This window comes from Prionailurus viverrinus, chromosome E1, assembly GCF_022837055.1.
Source record: "Prionailurus viverrinus isolate Anna chromosome E1, UM_Priviv_1.0, whole genome shotgun sequence".
Taxonomy (NCBI): Eukaryota; Metazoa; Chordata; class Mammalia; order Carnivora; family Felidae; genus Prionailurus; species Prionailurus viverrinus.
This window is the reverse complement of record NC_062574.1, coordinates 15243236-15269561: the sequence shown is the minus strand read 5'-3', so window position 1 is coordinate 15269561 and position 26326 is coordinate 15243236. Positions and strand designations below refer to the sequence as shown.

Here is a 26326-nt window from a genome sequence, read left to right as displayed (position 1 = left end):
GCAAGCATGCGCGTGGTCAGGGGAGGGACAGAGAAAGAAGTGGGAAAGAGAATCTGAAACAGGCTCCCTGCTGACAGCAGAGAGCCCAACACTGGGCTCAAAACCTGTGAATCGTGAGATCAAGACCTGAGCCAAGTCAGGCGCTTAACCTGCCCCTATAGTTCTTTTTGCTAAATAATAGTCTATTAAATAATAGTACATCTACCAAAAGAGGTAAATCTACTGTACAATTATAAATGACAGTGTAAGACCTGTACATTCCAATAAAATGCCACTATCTTTCCCTTACCTTGAATATTCTTTCATCACATGATGACTATTATCTTACAGACACTTCACTTATTTTTAAAAATCTAAAAATAAGGATAAATACCACAGAAAAGACTTACCATCATGGAAAGCCACTTGCACTAGAAGAGAACAGCAAGAAGAGAACAAAACATCCTGCAGCATTTTCCCAGCTGCTGCGAAAAAGTATTTTATCCTTTGATGATAAAAAGAGGTAAACTTATTAGAAGGAGTGTGTCAACAGTTTAAATTTTAAGAATGTCCCCATCTTATGATTATCAGAGATATTAACACTGAGGGGAGAGACCCCTGTATGAACATGAATGACTCTTGCACCATATGTAAAAAATATATATATTTGCGTCTTCTGGGCTCAAAAAGGAGGAAGTACAGCAGCAAAGAAAAACCTGATGTCCGCATGGGGGGGTGGGACACCCAAGTGAATAAAAACCAAAAACCCAGACCTGCTCCAGCAAATACATTGGAAGAATAGCTAAATTAAGGACCATAGGGAGAACTAAAAGACCTAAAATAAACGCCAGAGAACTTAATGTAACAAATTAAACAAACCTCAGTAGTTAGGAGGCACCTGGGTGGCTCAGTCAGTTGAGCGTCCTAATCAGGTCATGATCCTGGGGGTCATGGAATGGAGCCCAAGTCTGGCTCTATGCTGAGCGTGGGGCATGCTTAAGATATATTCTCTCTCTCTCTCTCTCTCTCTCTCTCTCTCTCCCTCTCCCTCTCCCTCTCCCTCTCTCTCTCTCCCCCCCTCCCTCCCTCCCTCCCTCTGCCCCTCTTCCCTGCTCGTTCCAGTATGTGCTGCACGCTCACACGCGTGCTCTCTGTTAAAACAAATTTCTAATGTAAATCTCCATACTTAATTTTAAAGAGATGCAGTTTAGAAATAAAGGAATGAAAAGAAGGAACTCCACCAGAGAATTAGTCTACACAGAAATGGTGAAGTATCACGCCCCTTTATTCATTCATATTCGGAAGCTACCAGAGAAGTAAAATGTCCTTCATTTGGCATGCACATATTTAAGATAACAGTCAAAGGATGATTTTACTCATCTTCAGTAAAGTTAGCATATAAATTTTAAACAATCCCCTGAAATTCTAGAAAGCAGAGTAGCCTGGATGAAATCTACTTAGCATCTCAATTTGAAAACACAAAAGAGGCTGTAAACAGGTTTAAACCTTTTCTAAAGAATCAATAGCCTGGGGGGGAGGATATGCTTGGGAACAAAATTACTCCCCAAATTTCAGAGACTTCACACAAGGTTTCTTAAGTGAGGAACTATGCCTTTTGATAGTTGAGGATTCCTGGTCAAAGCAGAAAAGGGAAAAACAAAATAATCAGGAAAGGGGTTTTCACTGCCTCTACAGTTACGCACGTAAGTGCTGCTCACATTTCACTGATGAACAGCTCACGTGGCCCTTCTGCCTAAGTACAGAAGTTGTGAAAAGAGGGGAGGAAGCACTAGTGTATCAATATAAAAGAAAAAGAAAAGCCAATGAAACCACACTAAAATTAAAAAAAAAAAAAAGGCTGTCAAGTCAAAGCAGACATTATTTTTAAAAGATACACATATGGGGCGCCTGGGTGGCGCAGTCGGTTAAGCGTCCGACTTCAGCCAGGTCACGATCTCGCGGTCCGGGAGTTCGAGCCCCGCGTCGGGCTCTGGGCTGATGGCTCGGAGCCTGGAGCCTGTTTCCAATTCTGTGTCTCCCTCTCTCTCTACCCCTCCCCTGTTCATGCTCTGTCTCTCTCTGTCCCAAAAATAAATAAAAACGTTGGAAAAAAAAAATTAAAAAAAAAAAAAAGATACACATAGTGGGGTGCCTGGGTGACTCAGTGAGCTAAGCGTCTGACTCTTGATTTCTACTCAGATCATGATCTCACAGTTCATGGGTTCCAGCTCTGTGTCAGGCTTACAGCTGACAGCACAGAGCCTGATTGGGATTCTCAAAATTAATAAATACACCTTAAAAAATTATATATGTCAAAGTTCAGGTATTATGCTTCTTTTAGAACTGATGGACTTACACAATATCCAAGGAATGGCTGAAATTATCAGCCAAACGAAATTTGGACAATCTCTAAACAGCCAATTCATAGATAATTCAATGACAATCAATACTCTGCCTTACAAATTTATAAAAGATCCAAATAACTTGGTAGCAGACTCTGCTGTTAATACTTAGGAATACACCAGGGTGCCTAGGTGGTTCAGTCAGCTGAGCACCAAACTTCAGCTAAGGTCATGATCTCGTTCGTGGTTCATGGGTTTGAGTCCTGCATCGGTGCAGAGCCTGCTTCTGACCCCCTGTCCCCCTCTCTCTCTGCACCTCCCCTGCTTGTGTTCTCTCTCAGAAAGAAAAAAACATTTAGGAATAGATACACAGATTTTTCTAAATACCATGCACTTTATCACATCGACAAATACTCCATTGGAGATACCAGTTCTGTACCATAAAGCATGGAAAATAAATTTTCATTTGACAATCTTTTTTTTTTTTTTTTCAACGTTTATTTATTTTTGGGACAGAGAGAGACAGAGCATGAACGGGGGAGGGGCAGAGAGAGAGGGACACACAGAATCGGAAACAGGCTCCAGGCTCTGAGCCATCAGCCCAGAGCCCAACGCGGGGCTCGAACTCACAGACCGCGAGATCGTGACCTGGCTGAAGTCGGACGCTTAACCGACGGCGCCACCCAGGCGCCCCTCATTTGACAATCTTAAGGGAGAGCACAGTATCAGTTAACCATACAACAAATTCAGTATAATCCCTATGGAACATGATTTTTGACATAACTACACTCTAATAAACCCATGAGATTAAGTTGGTTACAAAACATTCTTAGCTAAACTAACTTATAATGGTTGTTAAACATTAAATCCCTGCCAAATTTGACAATTTTAACTTTATCATAAATAATTCGACTGCTTAAGTCTACTCAAAGTTTGTGGTGCCATCATTTTAAAGTCTATTTGCACTTGAGTGGGCTTCCAAATCACTAAGGAATTCTAGGAGATGCTAAAACATAGTTTACAATTTTGCATTACTCAAAACTGTAATTCAAACTATAAAAAAAAAGTCTTGGTGTACCTGGGTGGCTCACTTGGTGAAGTGACCAACTCTTGATTTCAGCTCACGTCATGATCTCACAGTTTGTGGGTTCAAGCCTCATATCTGGCTCTGCGCTCAGTGCAGAGAGCCTGCTTGGGATTCTCTCTCTCTCCCCCTCTCTCTGCCCCTCCCCAGCTTGAACGCTCTCTCAAAAATAAATTACTTTTAAAAAATAAATTTTTAGAAGTTATAAAGGAAGGAAATTTGAAGTAAATAATTTTGCAAGATTTGAAGCTTCTCCTGGGATTTTTAAGCAAGAGTTTAAACGGCTTCAAGTGGACAGAATTAATAAATTAACTTAGAAGTCAATAGAAGTATACTTTGTGTTGGAGGAAATAGGATTTTTGAAATAGAAAATATGTCTGGGAAGCCTCTCTAAAGAGGTCCTATTCAATTCTAGTAACACTTCCACAATTCTCACTTGTACTCTCAGTAAGTGGACCAAAAAACACACACACACTTTGAGAAACATAGCATGCTAGGAAAACACCACCTTTACAGCCAGAAAGACTCAGATGAGACTTTCTTCCTGCCTTACGTATTTATTTACAAGCTATTTAACCTATGTCAGGTAATCTCTGTAAGACTGTTTCCTGATCAGAGATACCCACCTCTCACTAGGTTCTGAGAGGTAAAAGGAAGACTGCATAGGCAAATTCTGTAGCAAGTAACAGAACTCAACAGCATCTTAAAAATCCTTTTCTTTGCTTGCCTCTCTTCCAAGATTTAAAAAAAGGGGGACAGAGGAATGCAGGAGGATGTAAGCCCTCAGAGGAATGTTAACAATGTGCTTGATGCAGTAATGAGCTAAATAAAGAACACGGTTTAGAATCTAAGCCTAATAAATAGAACCTTTTGCATCACCTAACTCCATCTCCTCTTTCTAGCCCAGATAACTCCATTCTTAGGCCTCACATGCTTAATTCCAATACTGCACTCTTGATGACATATCTGAAAGAACCTCCCTCTCTCACTACCCAAATCTTATCCACTGGATAGCTCGCCTATTACTCAAGCTTTCCCTAATAATTATTCACAATGCTATCCTCAATTCCCCTTTTCTCAAATTCCTGTATCACATAAGCTAGCAAAATCATTTTGTTTTTAGCCACAATTCTCCTTAAAGTGGACTGTAAGATCCTTTACATTGAGTATTATAGTAAATTCTTTTATCATTCACAAGGGGAAACTCATTCTCAAAACTCACTAAATACCTATTGATTAAAAAGCCCAAGAATGGATTTACAGGAGAAATCCTTAGGAATGCTTTTGAAGGTACCAAGAGAGGAATTCCTAATTATATCAAATGATCAAAATGTAATATAAAAATGTTGACACAGGGGAAAATGATAGAAATCAACAAATGAAGGGAAGAAACATTAAGAAGCCCATAAAGTATGCAGTGCCAACTCTAAAACAAGATAAATAGTATTTTTTAAGTCAGATTAAATATGCTTATTAGCATTTACAGCTAAATTTAAATCTAAAGTTATGCTACATATTCTATCATCTGCAAGGCAGAAAGTAATCCTTTATTACTGCACTTGGGCAAATATATCCACATAACTAACCATTACTCATTGTTCAAAGCTGGACAAAAATTAGACAAAAAAAGCTATGCAGTACTGCTACATAGCTTCCAATATTCTCAAACTCAGGATCCCTGACAATTACTTAACTGCTGAAAACAACCGCTGAGACAGCCTCTCTCTAGAAGGGAACGTTACAAGGTCATCTAGTCAAAAGCAGCTGTATACCCCGAGATACGCATTAGGTTTGGAGTACAGACCAAATGCCTAAATTTTTAATAAGCACGCTCAGTTACCCTAATTCAGTCAGGCTGGCTGCACAGTGAAATTCTTTAAGGAGTTCTTCTTTTGGGGCACCTGGGTGGCTCGGTGGGTTGAGCGTCCAACTCTTCACTCAGGTCATGACTTCGCTCAGGTCATTATCTCAGTCTGAGAAACTAAGCCCTGCTGTGGGCTCCTTGCTGAGAGCTAGGATTCTCTCTTCTCACCCCCTCTGTCTGCCCCTCCACCACTGGCCCACGAGTGCTCGCTCGCTCTCGCTCTCTGTCACTCAAAATAAATAAACTTTAGAGATGCCTGGGTGGTTCAGTCTGTTGGACATCAGACTTCGGCTCCGGTCATGATCTCATGGTTCATTAAGTTCGTGAGTTCGAGCCCCACATCAGGCTGTGCTCTCAGTGCAGAACCTGCTTCAGATCCTGTCTCCCTCCTCTCTCTCTGCCCTCCCTTGCTCAAGCTCTCTGTCAAAAATAAAACATTTAAAAAATAAACTTTTTTAAAAAAATGTTTGAAGGGGAACCTGAGTGGCTCAGTTCGTGAAGCCTCCAACTCATGATCTCACGGTTTCTGAGACTGAGCCCTGCATGGGGCTTTGCACTGACAGTGGGGAGGCAGCTTGGGATTTTCTCTCTCCCTCTCTGCCCCTCCCCCACTCTGTCAAAAACAAACCGTAAGAAAAATGAAAAAACATTAAAAAAATAAAAATCCTTTTTAAAAAATGTTGAACATTTCTGTAATTTAACAAAAAGAAAAAAAATTTTTTAAGTTTATTTATTTTTAGAGAGGGAGAGAGGAGTGAGCAGGGAAGGGAGAGAGAGAGAGAAGGAAAGAGAGAATCCCAAGCAGGTTCTACACTGCCAACTCAGACAAGAGCGACCAGGGGCTGAAACCCACGAACCCTCAAATCATGACCTGAGCCAAAACCAACAGTCAGACATTTAACCGACTGAGCCACCCAGGCACTCCAGACGTTTTTGTTTTAGACATTAGACTGACCTAGATTAACACACCATTTTTTAAATTTTCATGTTAGTCTGGCTAAACCCATCATCCAATTGGTTTCTAAAGTATTTTTTAATATCTACAATGTTTTGGTGAGAAAAAGGTATGTTGCTAAATGATATGTATGTTTCCACGAAAAAATGTAATACAGATGTGTACATCCACTCTTTTAGGAAACTTTCCATATTAACATCCATACGATCCAGATTTTTCTTAGTGATGTATCAATGGTGGAATAGGCAGCATTTTTCTTTATTGGTGTTATACAAAGTAATAATGTATGTCAAATCAACAGCATGTTGGGGTCTATAAAATGGAAGTATCTTCCTGTATTTTTTTTTTTCAACGTTTATTTATTTTTGGGACAGAGAGAGACAGAGCATGAACGGGGGAGGGGCAGAGAGAGAGGGAGACACAGAATCGGAAGCAGGCTCCAGGCTCTGAGCCATCAGCCCAGAGCCTGACGCGGGGCTCGAACTCACGGACCGTGAGATCGTGACCTGGCTGAAGTCGGACGCTTAACCGACTGCGCCACCCAGGCGCCCCTATCTTCCTGTATTTGTACGTGCATGGACACTGGAGCAAAGACAAAATTCTCCAAGTATATTCAAACCATTAACAATAACAATAATTACTTCTGGCGGTACAGAGAAGCTGTATCTATTTGACAGGGCTGTACTATTGGGCTTTATAACATTTCATTTTAGCTTTTGTAATTAAAACAGACATGCGTTTCACATTTTAAGTAACGTTTAAATTATTTAAATACATGAGTTCTTGTAATGAAAACATTATATGCACTGAGCATTCATGAACTCGTTGTACTGTAAAATGAAAAGCTCCTTTCAGAAAAGGATGGTACAGAAGCCAAAGGCCTCAGGTTTATTTACCTTTTTTTATAGTGTTTATTTTTGAGGGAGGGAGAGAGGGCATGCAAGCAAGTGGAGGAGGAGTAAAGAGAGGGAGACACAGAATCCAAGGGAAGCTCCAGGCTCTGAGCAGTCAGCATAGAGCCGGGAGGAGGGGCTCGAACGCATGAACCATGAGATCATGACCTGAGCCAAAGTCGAACACTTAACTGACTGAGCCATGGGCACCCCAGGTTTGTTTACTTAGACCAGTAAATTCCACTCCTCAAAATCTCTCCTAGGCAAATAACCCAAATTACAGAAAATGCTACGTTGAATGTAAGTATTTCATTGCAGTATTACTAGCAATATACTAGCCAAAAACGTTTGTTACTGGATGTTACACAGCCAATAAGAATATTTACAAAATAGTTCGTGATATAAGAAAAATGTCCATAATACAAAACTGTGCAAAACGAGATAAAAAAGTATATAAAAAACAGGCTCCGGGGGCGCCTGGGTGGCTCAGTCGGTTAAGCGGCCGACTTCGGCTCAGGTCATAATCTTGCGGTCCGTGAGTTCAAGCCCCGCGTCGGGCTCTGTGCTGACCGCTCAGAGCCTGGAGCCTGTTTCAGATTCTATGTCTCCCTCTCTCTCTGACCCTCCCCCGTTCATGCTCTGTCTCTCTCGGTCTCAAAAAAATAAATGAACGTTAAAAAAAAAAAAAAAAAAAAAAAAAAAACAGGCTCCTCGCTGGCTCAGCTGGAAGAACGTGCAACTCTTCATCTCAAGGTCTTGAGTTTGAGCTCCAGACTGGATGTACAGATTACTAAATAAAAATTTTTTAAAGACATATATAAAAAAGATATATAAAAAACAATGAAATAGTGAAACAAAACAAAATCTGCACAGAACACATCAGTTAATACAAGTTTTCTTCCCACCTTTGGTTTTTCAAAATTTCCACAAATATATACATCTACACTGAAAAAAAATACAGAAAATATACTAGATAGAGGCTTTAGCTGGAAAATATCCAAGTTACTCAAGTCAATTTTAATGCACTTTAGCCAGCTACTATTTTTAGTAATGATTGTCCTCAATTCCTCTCTGCTTCACAAGTGTCAGTAAATTTAAAAAATCACTTTCAGATTTTTAAGCTTAATACTTGATGTCAAATAAAAATAAGAGAAAAAAGTAATGTTAATTATTTAAATCACACCTTGATTAGTCAAATAAGTCTACTTGATAATCAATCAAGACTTGATGTGAAGACCTCTACAATAGGCCATTCTCTTAATCTAATTATCTTCAAAGTCATACAGAACTAAAATAAAATATACTGCTTTACATATTACTACTAGTATTCCAAAACTTTCAGCTTTTAAAAGCGTAGGAAAGAGGGGCGCCTGGGTGGCTCAGTCGGTTAAGCATCCGACTTCGGCTCAGGTCATGATCTCACGGTCCATGAGTTCGGTCCATGAGTTCGAGCCCTGCGTCAGGCTCTGTGCTGACAGCTCAGAGCCTGGAGCCTGTTTCAGATTCTGTGTCTCCCTCTCTCTCTGACCCTCCCCCATTCATACTGTCTCTATCTCAAAAATAAATAAACATTAAAAAAAATTTTTAAAGCATAGGAAAGAAAACTGGGTAACAATATTAATGCAGTCTGATAGACAAGAATAAAAAGTAAAGACAAAATGACTAAAGAAATATGCTGGCAAATAACATCCTGAATGGAGGAAAACTAAATCAAGAAAGTCATAAGTTGCAGCAATGACGAATAAAAGACAAAGGCATAAAGGACCATGTTAATGGTTATCTGTTAACTGTCAGGAAGAGGAAAAACCAACTTAACAGCAAATAGTCTAGAGAAAAAAACCAATGTCTCCTGTGGCCGTTCCCCAGTGCCCCCAAATTACATGCCTTACAAATCACACACTGAAAAGATACATAAAGAAAAAGAAAAGGGACACCTGGGTGACTCAGTTGTTGAGCATAGACTCTTGACTTCTGCTCAGGTTACGATCCCAGGGTCGTGGGATCGAGCCCCGAGTCAGGCTCTGCACTCAACACGGAGCCTGTTTGGAATTCCCTCTGCCCCTCTCCCCATCTCGCTCTCTCAAACTGAAAAATAAAGAATAAAAAGAAAAAGAAAGAAAAAGGAAAACAGAGGGCCGTATTACTGTCTCATTAAGTTCCTACAGCTTCTTTCCTATCCAGCCCTTTATAAAGTGTTAGTCTAGCAAGAGATTACAAACAGTAGTTATTTTTCTTATGCTCAGCATTGTTTTATTTGTTCTATTCCTTGATTAAATAACAGTTGAGGGCACCTGGGTGGTTCAGTCTGTTAAGCACCCGACTTCCTCTCAGGTCATGATCTCTCAGTTAGTGAGTTCAAGCCCCATATGCAGCTCCCGTGCTGACAGCTTGGAGCCTGGAGCCTGCTTCAGATTCTGTCTCCCTCTCTCTCTGCTCCTCCCCTGCTTGCCCTCAGTCTGTCACTCTCAAAAACAAACAAACAAAAAAAATTTTTTTAAGTAACATTTGAACATATTCAATGGCCATATTAAAAAGCAGAAGGTTGGTGGTGGTGCCTGGGTGGCTCAATCAGTGAAGCGTTCAACTTCGGCTCAGGTCATGATCTCACGGTTTGTGGGTTCAAGCCCTGCATCCGGCTCTGTGCTGACAGCTAAGAGCCTGGAGCCTGCTTGGGATTCTGTCTCTCTCTCTCTCTCTGCCCCTCCCCTACTCACACTCTCTCTCAAAAATAAATACTAAAAAAAATTTTTTTTAAAAAAGTAGAAGGCTGAACAATAAGTCAAGGGTTTGTTAGATTCCAAAGCTAGAAAGAAACACAAGTATCTCACAATGAGGGAGGGGAAAGAGGGAGGATATCAGTTCTTTAAAATAAATACAGAATTATAAGAAAAATTCCACATTTATAAATGGGATTCTACTGGCTACAGGTGAGGAACCTATTACTACCGTATAATCTAATAAATCCTAACATTTTCTTATAACTGTATCAAGACCAATTCTCTTCTGGAAAGAAAAGTGAGCATAGTGGCCTTTTCCATTCTCTTCATGCAAACAACTAGCAAAAAAAAAAAAAAAAAAAATGGGGGTGGGGGATAAATCCCAAGGCACCTAGCTGGCTCAATCACACTTAAGCATCCAATTCCTGGTTTCAGCTCAGGTTATGATCTCATGATACTTGAGTGTGAACCCCTCGTCTGGCTCCATGCTTACAGCACAGGGCCTGCTTGGGATTCCCTCCCTCTCTCTCTCTCTCTCTCTCTCTCTCTCTCTCTCTCTCTCCCTCCCTCCCTCCCCCCCTCTCTCCCCTTCCCCTGCTCGTGCTCTCTCTCAAGATAGTAAGAAAACTTTAAGAAAAAAATGTTTTAATAAAAAAAGGGTAAATTCCACTCATTTTGTTTGAGGGAGGGGGAAAATGTTTGCCACCCTTCCTCCAAAATTTTCTAAATTTATCTGCAGTACCTATGTTGCACAGTTCCAGAAGTTATACTATCCAGTGACCTTTAAAATGTTGCATTAAAAGAACCGCAAACAGGGATGCCTGGGTGGCTCAGTCAGTTAAGTGTCCGACTTCAGCTGAAGTCATGATCTCATGGTTCCTGGGTTCGAGCCCCAGCATCAGGTTCTGTGCTCAGAGCCTGGAGGGTGCTTCAGATTCTGTCTCCCTCTCTCTCTCTGCCCCTCCCCCGCTTGTGCTCTGTCTCTAAAATAAACATTAAAAACAAACAAACAAAAAGCTGCAAACAGCAAATTTGAATCAATTATTGAGAGAAAAAAAGACCTAGAAAATTAAAATAGGTAAAATCTATTTAAGTACGTACAAAAAGCAAAAACAACCTCAGAAAATATTCATGTACAATACCTCAGTAACCCTGGTACTTCCTTAAAACTTGATGCCTCTTTGGGTATATTAAGAGCTCACCTTCCAGACCTTCCAACCACCACTTAACTTAGGTTGTACCATATGAAATGATCATTTTTACAGGTGAAAAATGATTGAAATTGAGGTACAAACTGCCAATTATAAAATAAATAAGTCATGGGGCACCTGTGTGGCTCAGTTGATTTCTGCTCAGGTCATGAGCTCGGGGTCATGAAATCAAGCCCAGCGTCGGGCTCCTGTCCCTCCCTCTCCCTCTGTCCTTTGCTTATATGCATGAGTATGCTCACTCTCTCAAATAAAAACAAAAAGGGGCGGGGGGGGGGGGGGAGCCTGGGTGGCTCAGTCAGTTAAGCATTTGACTTCGACTCAGGTCATGATCTCGCAGTTTGTGGGTTCAAGACCCATGTTGGGCTCTGTGCTGACAGCTCAGAGCCTGGAGCCTGCTTCGGATTCTGTGTCTCCCTCGCTCTCTGCCCACCCCCCCTTGCTCTGTGTCTCAAATAAACATTTAAAAAAACTGTAAAATAAATAAGTCACAATGCTATAAAATACATACAGCATAAGAAATACTGTCAATAATATAACTTGGTATGGTGACAAACTACACTTATTGTGGTGAGCACTGCACAATGTATAGAATTACTGAATCACAACGTTGTACACCCAAACTAGTATCCCATGCATGTTCACTATACTTCAACTAAAAATTGACTGAAATTGGCAATTTCATATAGTTCAACCTCATAATGCATTCAACACAAGCAGAAATATAAATGCAAATTTGTCCTCCCTGGGCTTGGACCTAGTTTGCGGTGACAAGGCTACACGCACCAACAAAGAAGGAATTGTCAATAAACATGGGACATGTTATGGTGCCTCCCTCAGGAAAATGGTGAAGACTGAAATGAGCCAGCACATGGGGCGCCTGGGTGGCTCAGTTGGTTGAGCGTCCAACTCCGGCTTGAGCCATAATCTCACATTCGTGGGTTCAAGCCCCACATCAGGCTCTGTGCTGACAGCTTGAAGCCTGGAGCCTGCTTTGGATTCCTTGTCTCCCTCTCTTTCTCTGCCTTTCCCTTGCGTGCACTCTGTCTCTCTCTCTCTCAAAATATAAAAATAAAAAACATTAAAAAAAAGTTTTGGGGACGGGTGCCTGGGTGGCTCAATCAGTTGAGTGCCTGTCAGTTGTGCTTCAGATTCTGTGTCTCCCTTGTTCTCTGCCCCTCTCCCGCTCACGCTGTCTCTCCCGCTCTCTCTGCTCCTACCCCGCTTGCACTCTGGTCTCTCAAAAATAAAATATATTTTTTAAAAAGAAACAAGCCAGCACACAAGTACACTTCCTCCTTGTGTGGCAAAACCAAGATGAAAAGATGAGCTGTGGGGATCTGGCATTGTGGTTCCTGCATGCAAACCATAGCGAGCGGGTGGTGCCTGGAACTACAACACCACGTCTGCTGTCACAGCAAAGTCAGTCATGAGAAGACTGAAGGAGATGAAAGAAGCTCCACCATTTGAAATATTGCTAGCCTATAATAAATGGGGCAATTTATACAACAAAATTTAAATAAATAATTTATGTAGAAATGCAAATTTTGAGAATGGAAGTTTTCTATTCAATGAAATCAGTAGCTAAATTGGCTGGATCAAAAAACCAAAGTTGTAGATGTAATCTAGATCTGAATTTAGATTCATTTCCTAGCTCTCCATCCACTTGTCACAAGGCAAAGATTTTAAAAGTTGCAGGGGCGCCTGGGTGGCTCAGAAGCGTGCAACTTCGGCTCAGGTAAGGATCTCAGTTTGTGGGTTCGAGCCCTGCCTCAGGCTCTGTGTTGACAGCTCAGAGCCTGGAGCCTGCTTCCGATTCTGTCTGATTCTGTCTCATTCTCTCTCTGCCCCTCCCCCACTCACTCTCTGTGTCTCAAAAATAAATGCAAAAAAAAAAAAAATTTTTTTTTTTTTTTTTATAAGCTGCAGCCTCAGAACCCCCAGCTGAGCTTCTGACTTCAGCTCAGGTCATGATCTCACAGTTTGTGAGTTCGAGCCCTGCATCAGGGTCTCTGCTGTCAGTATGGAAGCTGGCCTCCAATCCTCTGTTCCCCTCTCTTTGCCCCTCCCCTGCTTGCACTCACTCTCCTCAAAAGTAAACATTTAAATATATACAACAAATAAATAAATAAACAAAATAAGTAGTTTCAGCCTGCAAATTCATAAAATAACTTTCAGAAAAGAAATCTCTCAGGGTGCCTGGGTGGCTCAGTTGGTTGAGTGTCACACTCTTGATTCTGGCTCGGCTCGTGATCCCAGCCAGGGTCGTGGATCAATCCTCAAGTCGGGCTCCACACTATCTGTGGAGCCTGCTTAAGATTCTCTCTCGGGGTGTCTGGGGTGGCTCAGTCAGTTAAGCGTCCAACTTTGATTTCGGCTCAGAACAGGATCTCCTAGCTTGTGAGATCGCCCCTTGTTGGGCTCTGCGGACAGCAGGAAGCTGGCTAGGGATGCTCTCTGCCCCTCCCCCCACTCACTGTCTCTCTCACAGACACACACATGCGCACTCTCTCTCTCCCTCAAAATAAATAATACATTAAAAAAGGTTAAAAAAAAAAGAAAGAAAAGTCTCACTCTCTCCCCACTAGCTCGCACACATACTCTCATAAATACTAAAAAAATAAAGTAAAATCTCTCATTATACAGATGATAAAAACAGGCCTTGAAAGTAACCATGTCTCAAGAGAGTGATCCACATAAAATCTGAAACGTGGGGCGCCTGGGTGGCGCAGTCGGTTAAGCGTCCGACTTCGGCCAGGTCACGATCTCGAGGTCCGTGAGTTCGAGCCCCGCGTCAGGCTCTGGGCTGATGGCTCAGAGCCTGGAGCCTGTTTCCGATTCTGTGTCTCCCTCTCTCTCTGCCCCTCCCCCGTTCATGCTCTGTCTCTCTCTGTCCCAGAAATAAATAAACGTTGAAAAAAAAAATTTTTTTTTTAAATCTGAAACGTAACAAACCTCCCCCTAAATTTAATGACTTCTTGTCCAGTGCTTGTTCTACTATCTCTTGTTGCCTCTCCACTGGAAAATATACTCGACCTCCACACCCCTGTCTCCTTCCTATGAAAGAAAATGCTAGGGGCGCCCAGGGTGGCTCAGAAAAGTTAAACATCCAACTCTTGGTTTCTGCTCAGGTCATAATCTCACAACTAGTGGGTTTGAGCCCACCATCAGGCTCTGCACTGGCAGCTCGGGGCCTGCTTGGGATTATCCCTCTTTCTCTCTGCCCCTCCCCAACTCACGCGCAGGCACTCTCAAAATTAAACAAACTTTTTTTAAATTTTTTACAAAGGGGCGCCTGGGTGGCTCAGTCAGTTGGATGTCCAACTGTTGATCTCAGCTCAGGTCATGATCTCACGGTTCGTGGGTTTGAGTCCCACTTTGGGAGAGCCTGCTTGGGATTCTGTCTCTCCCTCTCTCTGCCCCTCCCCCACTCTCCCTCTCAAAAGAAAAAAAATGTTAAACAGAGAAATTAAGTCAAAAGACTCTTCAAAGGAACTTCTAAGTTACAAAATTAAAATCTATGGAACAGAAATAAGAGCTTCAAGGAGACTGGACTAATGTTTACATACAAGCACAGAAGCTATGAGCCTGGGAGTGCAACATCCATCCCAGTGATGTTACCTATTTACTGCCACCTTTCCTAATGTTCTTAATCCTTACCTGTAAAATAAGTGGTATACCTACTTTGCAGGGTTGTTTTTTTTTTTTTTGAGGATTGAGAGAAATAATAAGTACCTGGCATAATTAATAGATGTTATTATAGAATTTTATTATCACAGAGTCAATGAAAACTTTTTAAAGCTTTTCGGTTTGTTAGCACTACTTGACAACAGCAGTCAATAAAGTACATTTGTAGTTTTCTAGTCCTTGATACAGGACAGGGACCAGCAATAGGTATGGTGCCTTTATTAAACATCACTGTTGTTACTAATTCAAATTAACTCAATTACACATACTAACAGAAGAAATAATTCTAAAAACGTTTATACATTCACTGCAATATAAACTCCTTGAAGAGACCCTTTGTCTATTTTGTTTAATGATGAATCCCAAGTGTCTAGAACAGTGCCTGGTACATAGTTGGATCTCATTATGTATTTGTCAAATGCCTTTGGAACTTACTTTTAACACTCTGAATACTAAAGGCTTTCAAAACACAATAATCTTGACATTCAAGTACAATTTTTTTCTTCTTGTACCAGCCTAAAGAGAAGCACCTCTCACTCTAGAATTAACTATCTTCCCTAGAAACAGGCAAAAAAAAAAATCTTGTGTAAGCCTTCTGAAGAACTTTAAAACATTCCCTACTAGCTTCTGTTAGGTAGAAACAGGACAACCTTGGGGTGCCTGGGTAGCACAGTGTGTTAAGCGTCAGGACTCCTGGTCTCAGCTCAGATCATGATCTCACTGAGCCCAGCACCGGGCTCTGCACCGCTGGCACGGAGCCTGCTTGGGATTCTCTCTTCTCTGCCCCTTCCCCACTTGTGCGTTTTCTCTCTCTCTCTCTCTCTCAAAATAAATTAACTTTAAAAAAAATTTTTGTTTTAAATAGGACAACCTTCTACCCAGATTCTACAATTTTGACTGCAAAGAAGTACCACTCTCATTAGTCTCACGATTGGGGGAAGTGGGAAATTCCCTCTGACTCCATCAAAACAGGAGTTTTCTATTCCAAGAGTTTAAGAGGATATCCCCTCAGGCAGCCAAAAATGTTAAGCCTTGGTAGAATCAAAAAAAATGAGGTGCAGAGAAAACAGAGGTAGAAAATAAGAGATTTAAAAAGAAAAGAGAGGGGTGCCTGGGTAGCTCAGTCGGTTAAGCATTCAATTTCAGCTCAGGTCATGATCTCACAAGTTCATGAGTTCGAGCCCCGCGTCAGGCTCTGTGCTGACAGCTCAGAGCCTGAAGCCTGCTTCAAATTCTATGTCTCCCTCTCTCTCTGCTCCTCCCCCACTCATGCTCTGTCTCTCCTTCAAAAATAAATAAAAACATTAAAAAAAATTTTTTTTAATAAAAAGAAAAGAGATTGGCAAGATAAGCGACCTAAGACACTGACATATGGGGAAAAAAGGAAAAAAAAAGGTCAAGGTCTAAATCTTTTGTCATATTTTTGCAGAATTAGAAGACACATTTGTTTTAGACTACATCAGGGAAAAAAAGCACCAAAAATAACCCTTGTCCTGATACAGCTTAAAAGAAAGGTTACACCATTCAAATTTATTACTAATTTCATTTATTCTTTTAAGTCTCTGAACAGCCAAGAAACCTTCACCAAAATTTCAGCAGTTTTAAAGCTGTGAGAAAGAAACCTATTCTGCAGATTTTGTATTAATGAATTCCTTTTGGAAATTCTAAAAACAAAGTCGTAACTGGGGCGCCTGGGTGGCTCAGTTGGTTAAGCGTCCAACTCTTGATTTCGGCTTAGGTCATGATCTCAGGGCTCAGAAGTTTGAGCCCTCTGTGCGGACAGCATGAAGCCTGCTTGGAATTCTCTCAGCCCCTCCCCCACTCACACACACATGCGCTCTCTCTCAAAATAAACAAACATTTAAAAAATAAAATCATAAATGTCAGTGATATTTCCTAGTCAAAGAACACACAGTGTTTTGAAATTTTCATGATATTCTTCTCATAAAGTTTCACTACTTAAAACAACACATTATAACAAATAAATACAATGACTAACCACCAAGGTACAAGTAGTATTAATTGGTAGCATTTTATTAATCAGAACCCATTCTCTGCCCAAGGCTTACATTAAGCCTTTAGAATCACATTTCACAAAACTGGTTATAGGTAGTATATACACTATATGTACCTACTATAGATAGTATCAGTATGTTCCTAGTGAGTAATCTTAAGACTGCTAGCAAAAATATTTTAATTCTAAATTATATATTTATTCTATGGAATCTTTCATTCCAGATCCACATACAACAGGTGTTTTATTTGTCAGAGAGACATGAACATTCTCTTGAATATTAACCTGGAATTAGTATCAAAAGAACTACAGACCAGCTCAACATGGCCAAATTATGTATTATATTGCTTCGGAATAATTTGGACAACCTTCACTTTTAGGATATGCAAATGTTCAGATCTGAGTTACAATTAAGGATTTTCAGAACTAATTTCTCTTTATGCAAATGTAACTTAGAGACTAACACCACCAGAGTACACTTGCTAGGAATAACTCAAAAGAGATAATTCATCTTATAATATGACCAGAGTATATCCACAGCAAAATTTTACTTCATCTTTCACACCGGAAAACAGGAATACTCTGCCCTTTAATGAACCCATAATTTCATAACCCTGTAAATTAGCAGGCAAGGCAAGTAATCATTAATTGCCCTTCTACAGACAAGGAATGCAAGGGTTCCAAGGCCTTTGCACTATACCACATCTGCCAAAATATGAAAATAGTCATAAATTTCAATGCAACGTGTCTCTTTGAAATTTCACAAATGAAAGTTAAACATATTTCCTATTGCTTTAGCTGGATAAAATCCTGACCTGATCACAAATCAAGCTTACCAATGACAGATCTGCCCAGCTGTTGTGCTAAATCGCTGGAAGAAGGGCTACAAACTGAAGATTAAATTTAAAACAAGATAAACCAGGATCATGGTCATGTTTTCTAATCTAAACAATTCAGTGTTCTAAACAGAATGGTCATAACAAGGTATGGGGTTAGACTATAGAAGCGTACTTGGGGAAAATCTTCCAAGCTTAGGACAGACACTGCTACTAACACCTAAGTCAAGTATTTTTAAAGACTTTTTAATGTTTTTTTTTTGGGGGGGGGAGGAAGAGAGAGATGGAGAGATAGAGAACAAGCGGGGGGGGGGGGGGGGGAGGGGGCAGAGAGAGACAGGATCCAAAGCAGGTTCTGAGCTGACACAAACTGACATCATGACCTGAGCTTAACCACTGCATTCATCAAAAACACAGATCTACTCAAGACAGACAGACATAAAACTAACATATTTGGCTTTGACACTATCAGTCAGGTCCACCGGTTGGTGGTTTGTATGAATCTAAATGAGATGAGTAAGAACAAATGGTCTTAAGCACAATAACCGTAAGGCAAGTTTGCATCTCCGAACAATCCTAGTTTATGCTTATGGTCTTAGCACTATTATGAATTGCTACCCCTTCGTTTCAAGGTATCCTGATTTGAATGATAAATTATGATGGCCCTTTAATTATTATGGCAGTTATAATGACCCAATTATTATGTAGTCTAACATGAATATTTAGTTAATGTGTTCAAACCACAGAATTATGTTGGCAAACCAATTTGCTGTTAACTGACCATTTCAGAAACAGTATACGTTAACTTTTTGCTACTGTTCCTCACTACCCCTTAATGGATTCTGTATGACAGCTCTCTAGGCTAGTATTTGGAACAACATTTGCAAATCATTTGTCAACCTCTCCCCCTCCTAAAAGTGTTATGACTAAATCATTAACTTAAAGGTTGCATCCATCAAGACAAAAGGGGGGGTGGACAGAGGTTTTAAATAAAAGCAATTTGCAGAAATGCCTGGCCATACCTCAGCAGACTCTACAAACCAAGGAAACCAAGGAAACTGTATGCAAACACACATTTTGAGATTACCTAAAATCCCTCATTCTAACTTCATTCACTGTGCCTTAAAATGAGATTTAAGTTTATTAATTTTTTTTTAATAATCTCTCCACCCAATGTGGGGCTCAAACTCATGACCCCAAGATCAAGAATCGCACACTATGGGGCACCTGCGTGGCTTACTGGGTTAAGCGTTTAAGAATTCGGGGCACCTGGGTGGCGCAGTCGGTTAAGCGTCCGACTTCAGCCAGGTCACGATCTCGCGGTCCGTGAGTTCGAGCCCCGCGTCAGGCTCTGGGCTGATGGCTCGGAGCCTGGGGCCTGCTTCAGATTCTGTGTCTCCCTCTCCCTCAAAAATAAATAAACGTTGGGGAGCCTGGATGGCTCAGTCAGTTAAGCGACCCACTTCAGCTCAGGTCATGATCTCACGATTCGTGGGTTAGAGCTCCATATCGGGCTCTGTGCTGACAGCTCAGAGCCAGAAGCCTGCTTCAGATTCTGTGTCTCCCTCTCTCTCAAAAATAAACATCAAAAAATATTTTTAATAAGTAAATGTTAAAAAAAATTAAAGAATCGCATGCTTTTCGGACTGAGCCAGAGAGGTGTCCTAAGATGGAATTGTTTTGAAAACACGAGGTTTCTTTAGAAAAGCGTGAAGGTGTTTTATCTACTATTTATGACAGATACAAGTCAAGCCCCAAGACACATTATTTGAACTACTAAAAAAGTAAGTATACAGCATTCCCAGCTTACTACCTTAATTAGTTACACACAGGTCTCTTTTGTGGCTTAGGAGTGGCTTAGAAGAAATAAGAGTACTGGTCTAAAGGTCAGCAGACAAGTTCTGGCTTTGCCATTTACTAGCCAACCAGTCATGTGGTAGAGAAAAAAAAAAAAAACATTAAATCTCAAATTCACTTTCCTGAACCATAAAATGGAAGCAACATTATCTAGTTCACTGATACATGATATAAGTAAAAAAGTTTGTGAAAGAGGTTTGTGAAATGTGAAATTCTAGATAAATGTGTTCTATAAAGTCTAGAAGTTTAGCCTTTACCCTACTCCTGTCATTGCTGTTTAAATACACACTCGTCTTAAATATAAAGTAAAAAAAAAAAAAATTGCTGCAAAATCAGCCTTACAGCCTTCTTTTTTAAAAATTATGCTTTGGGTTAGGGGCGCCTGGGTGGCTCAGATGAGCGTCTGACTTCGGCTCAGGTCATGATCTCACGTTTCATGGGTTTGAGCCCAGAGTCGGGCTCTGTGCTGACAGCTCAGAGCCCGGAGCCTGTTTCACATTGTGTCTCCCCCTCTCTCTGCCCCTCCCCTGTTCACGCTCTGTCTCTCTGTCTCTCAATAATAAATAAACGTTAAAAAATTTAAAAAAAAAAAATGCTTTGGGTGGCTCAGTTGGCTAAGCATCTGACTTCAGCTCAGATCATGATCTCGGAGTTCGTGAGTTTGGCCCCACACAGAGCCTGGAGCTTGCTTCCGATTCTGTGTCTGCCCCATCACTGCTCATGCGCTCTCTCAAAAAAAAAAAAAAAAAAAAAAAAAAAATTTTTTTTTTTTTTTTTAATTATGCTTTTGGGGGCACCTCAGTGGCTCAGTCAGTTAAGTTTCTGACTTCGGCTCAGGTCATGATGTGGCTTCTCATGAGTTCCAGTGCCCCATCAGGCTCTAAGCTGACAGCTTGGAGACCGCGTCTCCCTCTCAGTCTCTGCCCCTCCCCCGGTCACACTCTCTCTCCCCAAAGTAAACATTAAAAAAATTAAAATAAATAAATAAATAAATCATCAAAACTTTTTTAAAAATTATGCTTTTGGGGCATCTGGGTGGCTCAGTGGGTTAAGCGTCTGACTTCAGTTCAGGTCATGATCTCGCAGTTTGTGAATTCGAGCCCCACACTGGGCTGTCAGCACAGAGCCTGCTTCAGATCCTCTGTTCCCCCCCCCGCCCCTCCCCCACTTGTTGTCTATCGAAATAAATAAACTTTAAAAAATGAAAAAAAAAAGTTTTTTTAATTATGCTTTCAGGGGTACCTGGGTGGCTCAGTTGGGTTAAGTGTCCAACTCTTGATAACAGCTCAGGTCACGATCTCACGGTTTCCTGAGCTCAAGCTCCATGTCAGGCTCTGTGCTAAGCCTGCTTAGGATTCTGTCTCTCCCTTTTTCTGCATCCGTGCTCTCTCAAAATAAATAAATTTTAAGAAAATAAAAATAGGGGCGCCTGGGTGGCTCAGTTGGTTAAGCGTCCAACTTCGGCTCAGGTCATCATCTCACAGTCCGTGAGTTCGAGCCCCACATCAGGCTCTGTGCTGCTATCAGTTCAGAGCCTGGAGCTTGCTTCGGATTCTGTGTCTCCCCCTCTCTCTGCCCCTCCCCCATTCACGCTGTTTCTGTGTCTCAAAAAAATGAATAAACATTAAAAAAAATTGTTTTAAAGAAAATAAAAATAATGTTCTCAGATCATCTTCTTAAAGTATTGGTAACTCATTTGTAAAATTAGATACATTAAGTTACCAGACTGAAATTTCACTTTCTATATTTCACTTGCTATATATACCAGGTTAAAGTCCAGGAATTTTAAATATTTCATATTCCTTTGAACAAGCTTATTAGACAATTATGAAAACTCTGCTTGTTTGCACAGACTCTCAACGTGTTTGTTTGTACTTACTGAATCCAAATTTTGCTCAGATTATGTGTTCTAGACCATACTAGAATTCAAATTGAGACCTTTTCAAATAAAGGTGAAAAGGATGCCTAGGAATGTCCGCAATAGTAAGAATTTACTCCCATCATCTCAAATTACAATGATTTCATTATATTCCATAGTTTGGGAAGCCAACAAAATAAACTGAAATTTGCCCACTGTGCACAATACTGTACAAAAGCCTAAAGTAGGGGTGACTGGCTGGTTCAGTTGGTGGGGCATGCGACTCTTGATCTTGGGGTCATGAATTCCTGCCCCATGTGGGGTGTACAGTTTACTTAAACAAAAAAGTATTTTAAATGTTAAAGTAAACACAAAAGAGCATCCGATTTAATTAAATATGAAGGCTAGGGCACCTGGGTGGCTCAGTCAGTTAAGCATCTGACTTCGGCTCAGGTCATCTTATGGTCGGTGAGTTCAAGCCCCTTAGCTGGACTCTGTGAAGACAGCTGGGAACCTGAAGCCTGCTTCAGATTCTGTGTCTCCCCCCCTCTCTCTGCCCCTCCCCCGCCTGGAGCCTGCTTCAGATTATGTGTCCCCCCCCCACCCCTCCCCATTTGGGCTCTCACTCGCTCTTGAAAATAAACATTCAAAAAAAAATTGTTTTAATTTTTTTAATGTTTATTTATTTTTGAGACAGAGAGAGACAGCATGAACGGGGGAGAGGCAGAGAGAGAAGACAACGACACAGAATCTGAAGCAGGATCCAGGCTCTGAGCTGTCAGCACAGAGCCCGATGCGGGGGCTCGAACTCACAGACTGTGAGATCATGACCTGAGCCGAAGTCGGAGGCTCAACCGACTGAGCCACCCAGGCGCCCCACAAAAAAAAAAAAAAAATTTTTTTTGTTTTAAAATTAAGGCTAAAGGTTACCTGTAGAAGGGATTTTTTTAATTGCATTATCCAATTCTGCTTATATTTAGGCAGGGGAAAAAAAATTCAATAAAGTTAACTCCCATTAACTGAAATAGCAATAATAAAAATTATTATTGCCCTACATAGAATTGATAGTAACCTGCTTTAAACTCGTTACTAAAGTTACTCTTTATCCGTTTTTCTCTCCCTAACATCTATTAAGGAGTTTATTCACATGTTCCCACCTTCACGGACTATAGAATAAGCTAGAGATGAGGCTCTGGTATTTTAAAAAGGACAGCTCTCAAGTAAATAACTCAGAATAGATGCATTCATTCACACAGAGAATGAATCAGAAGTGACCATCTAAACTTTACCCCTACCCCACAAGGAGCCAATCATCACAGGGAAAAGGTAAGAAAGGACAAAACCAGCAACTACCCCACAAACCCAATGTACTTTATGCTGACCCCTCTACTCTGAAAAATGTGAAAAGCACTTTTTCCGCTTTTATTTTTCCTTTTCTGTACTACTGTGGTTTGTGTATATGGGAATGTTAAGACTTGGTTCAGAAATGCTTAAAGGTAACAGGCTTGCTTAAAACTGCTACAAATGTTAGAAAACCTATGTCTTAGACTACTAAGTGATGCCGTTAGATTTAATCTCCAAGGTGAACACTCCTACCCCAAACTTCAATATTTCCTATCTGCAACCCCCAAGTGTCCTTTTCCTGAACACAGCTTAGCTCTTCCTCCAGTACCATTAAATAATCCATATAAATTGATTCCAATTCCCCAGAATATAATTAAATGATGCTACAAACAAGTATTAGGTTCAACAGAGTATGCAACCTAACAGATACTGCAGGAACCAGAAAAGCCAGTATTTACTTCCAACCCAAAAACAAAGCATTCAAATGCACTTCTTCTACTCCCCACACCACATATTGTTCAGTGACTAAAACTATGAGGAATTTTTGTCACCACAAAGCTGAATTATTGCACTCAACAAAGGAGTGGACACAGGTAGAGGCTGCTTCCTGATGACTGCTTTCTTCTTCTTCCCAATGAATTCCTCCCTATCTTGTGCCCCAACAGTCACAGGAGTTCCTTCCCACCTGGTAGATCCTATTTCCTTCCCCCTTTATATCCTGAAGCAGACACTTAACGTTTAAATAACTTAATGAAGTGGCTCTCTCTAGATAACACTATGTTCAATAACCAACAGGGCTTTGGTTAAAAGTCCTCACCACCCAGCTCCAATATTATCACTAAACCATCACTTGCTTGGAAGCTACAATCATGAGCTTCCAAAATCAGTTTTAAAACAAATTAAAAACAAAAAGCTTCTTCCACACCCTTTTTGGTTTTGGCAAAACCTAAATCCTAACTTGAGAATTTGAGCCTAAATCCTTACAGACCAGAGAGCATTCAAATATAATTTCAAGTTTCCCCCCAAGGACACTAATAGATTGAGAGGAACCTATCTGGTGCCTAAGGGGGATGAAGAAAAACTTCCACAAGGAGCATACCTACATTGTTTCACTTTTAAACACGGAAATAAAGACAAATCTGACCTTGAGCTGTACTTCCCCATCTTATTTCCCTCTCCCTCCAACAAAAACCTTGTTCAATACAAATAGGTATGTAAGAATTTACGAAATGCAACTGGAGTTCCTGACCTTTTCTAATTTTCAAATTCTTGAATCCTAATATATGATGATATACTGAGACTACCCCTGAGGCTATTCACATGACCAACCTGGCATTCAAGGAAAGCATGGGCCCTACATAACATTTTGAAAAATAAGTGGCTTCAGTAATTATGAAAAAATCTGAAGATCAATGGTTGTTTCCAACCTTGTCTCACCCCTGAACAGAATTAAAACCACAGAAACCACATATAAGGTTTTTTGTTTTTATAATACTACAGTTTAACGGATGTGGGGTAATTCAAGTTACCTAGGTCCAAAATGGAGGAGGTAAGGGCAATTTTAAAGAGCAGCACCCTTTAACGACTAAACAGACACAATGGACATTTCGATCAAGTTCTAAAAAAATGACTCAAGAACCTTTAGGGGCAAAGGAGCAATGAACAAAGAACTGTTCAAATCTGTACACAAAGCCATTTCTTTAAAATAGAAAAGAGAAAATACGATCTGCTGGGATGCCCTATGTTCAAAATCCAATAACCAAACCCTCAGCTGAGGGCTTCGGGTAGGTTACGACCTCCCCATTAAATACAAACACGCATTCCAAGCCGGGGGAGTCAACCAAAATACAGTTATTAAACGTTATTTTAAATAACTTTATTTTCCAACAGGTCTTTTCGTTTGTCATAATGGTAACTGTAAACAGTAAAGTCATCATTTTTACAAACTGGTAAACTGAGGCACGGGCATTTAAAGGACTAAGAATCATGGTCTCCTTGTTTCCTGTTCAATGCTTTATCCACCAGAACCTGCCCCCCCCCCCCCGCCGTCCCCAGCTAACGATGCCAGAAAATGATTACAGGAACTTGCGAGTTCTCCAGGATAAGTCCGAGGAAAGGGACCGTGAGCGAGGTTTTTCTAGACCTCCCCAGAAGAAAGCAAGGTTGATTGAACGTAAAGTCTAAACATCACTCAATACAAGGTGTGCCGGCCTACGGAAAGGAAATCCGATCGCAGCATCTCAGCTGGCCTCCGCTCAAGGATGAACTGCAGTGATTCCCACTCTGACCTTCCCCACCCCTCACCCAAGAGGGCCCTCCACCACAAACCCAAAGAAGCCCTCCGCTCGCAAGGATTCTCCTTTGTGAGACTCCACAGCCGCCGCCCCACATTGGGCCTCCGGGGAAAAGCCACCGCCCCCACCCGCCATATTTCCCTCAAAGGCGCCCGCGCTGCAGCTCCTGGTGCCACTCTCCCCCATGTGACGGGTGTTTCTTCCCCCATCACCCCACCCAATTGTTCGCCACATCCCAAGATGGCCCAGAGATTCCCCTGGGGATTGCTCGCGCGGAGACAGCACCCGCCATCTCCTCCCCCTCCCCCGCCCCGGGACTCGCCCTCCCCCCCCCCAGCCGCCATTTTACAACCAACTCCTCCACCCTCTCGCCTCGGCCTCCAGGCCCGCGAGTGTCTGCAACTGAGGACGCCAAAGGGGTCAAATTCCTGGGCCTGGAGCCTCCCACCGCTCCGGGAGCCCACAGGCCATTTCCTGCTTCCCGAATCCACGTCCCCGGCCAGGTTCGGAGACGATGCCGCCATTTTGTCTCCTGCTCCCGGCCTCTGTGGGCGGCGGCAGAGGGTCCGAGAATTCCAGCCCCCCGTAACCCCCCCAACTCACCGTCGTATCGCTCAGCCTGCTCGGCCAGCTTCGCCTGGTACACCAGATCCTCCCGATCATCCATAGCGGCAGCGGCTCCGGCAGGGTCTGCGCGACGGATGGAAGCGGATAGTGTCTCCGACTCTCTCAGCCTCTCGCTCCGTGTCTGGGCAGCAAAAATGGCGGCGCCTCAATCCGGGACTTCCGCCTGCGCACGCGGACAACTGCTCAGCTCTATGGCAACCGCTCCCTGGCAACTGGCGCGGGGGGGGGGGCGGGTCCAGGAGCTCAAAGCCCGAAGAGGCTGGAACCAGCCAGAAGCCCCTCCTCCGTGGGCTCCGCAGGCGTTGGAACGTTGAGGCGGGAACTGCGACGGCTGGGAGAGAGAACTATCCCAAGAGATTGAGGGAAGAGAGAGACAGCGCGGGGGAGGCCGCCTGGACGGCTCCTGAAGCGAGTGAGCGAGGGAGCCTGGGCTGTGACCGAAGACCGACGCCTGGACGTGCGGGAAGAGAGCCAGAGGCTGTAACGGTTTTTATAATGGCAGGCCTTCCTCACTGAAACCAACTTCTGTCCTACCTGCTCCTGTGTTTTTCAGCCAAACCCAGTCCTGGGACATTTTCACACCCTTTTGACACCAGGGTTAAGAGTGGGGCTCTGCTCTAATTGGTAGGGGAAAGGGGCCTGCAGATTTCACACCTCAACTTCATCCTTGCCTTTTGCAGTCTTTTTCTTCTTCCTTTTTAGTCTTCTTTTTCTCCTTAGACCCACCGTGGATAGGAGAGGGAAGTTGTTAGAGAAATCTGGTCTGG

General features: G+C 41.9%; 1 protein-coding gene and 1 long non-coding RNA gene across 4 annotated transcripts in view; one reads left to right on the top strand and one right to left on the bottom strand.

Moving 5' to 3' along the window:
* Positions 1 to 25712, bottom strand: part of YWHAE (tyrosine 3-monooxygenase/tryptophan 5-monooxygenase activation protein epsilon) — a 54384-nt gene extending 28672 nt beyond the window's left edge. The window contains exons 1-2 of one of the 2 annotated variants that reach the window (XM_047833984.1): positions 25536 to 25680; positions 390 to 484 (exon numbers count right to left, since the gene is read on the bottom strand). In XM_047833984.1, the coding sequence (XP_047689940.1) occupies positions 390 to 453 (64 nt within the window). In that variant the 5' untranslated portion in view covers positions 454 to 484; positions 25536 to 25680. Of the gene's footprint in view, positions 1 to 389; positions 485 to 25535 lie in introns of both variants that reach the window. The other variant, XM_047833983.1, reaches the window with a different exon arrangement.
* Positions 12304 to 23782, top strand: LOC125152161 (uncharacterized). 2 transcript variants are annotated; one of them, XR_007147069.1, is made up of 4 exons: positions 12304 to 12468; positions 12819 to 12823; positions 19412 to 19420; positions 23772 to 23782. It is a non-coding gene; the product is annotated as an uncharacterized LOC125152161 (long non-coding RNA). The 2 variants fall into 2 exon arrangements; XR_007147068.1 differs by lacking the exon at positions 12819 to 12823 and having other exon boundaries at positions 12304 to 12453.
* Positions 25713 to 26326: the final 614 nt, after the last annotated feature.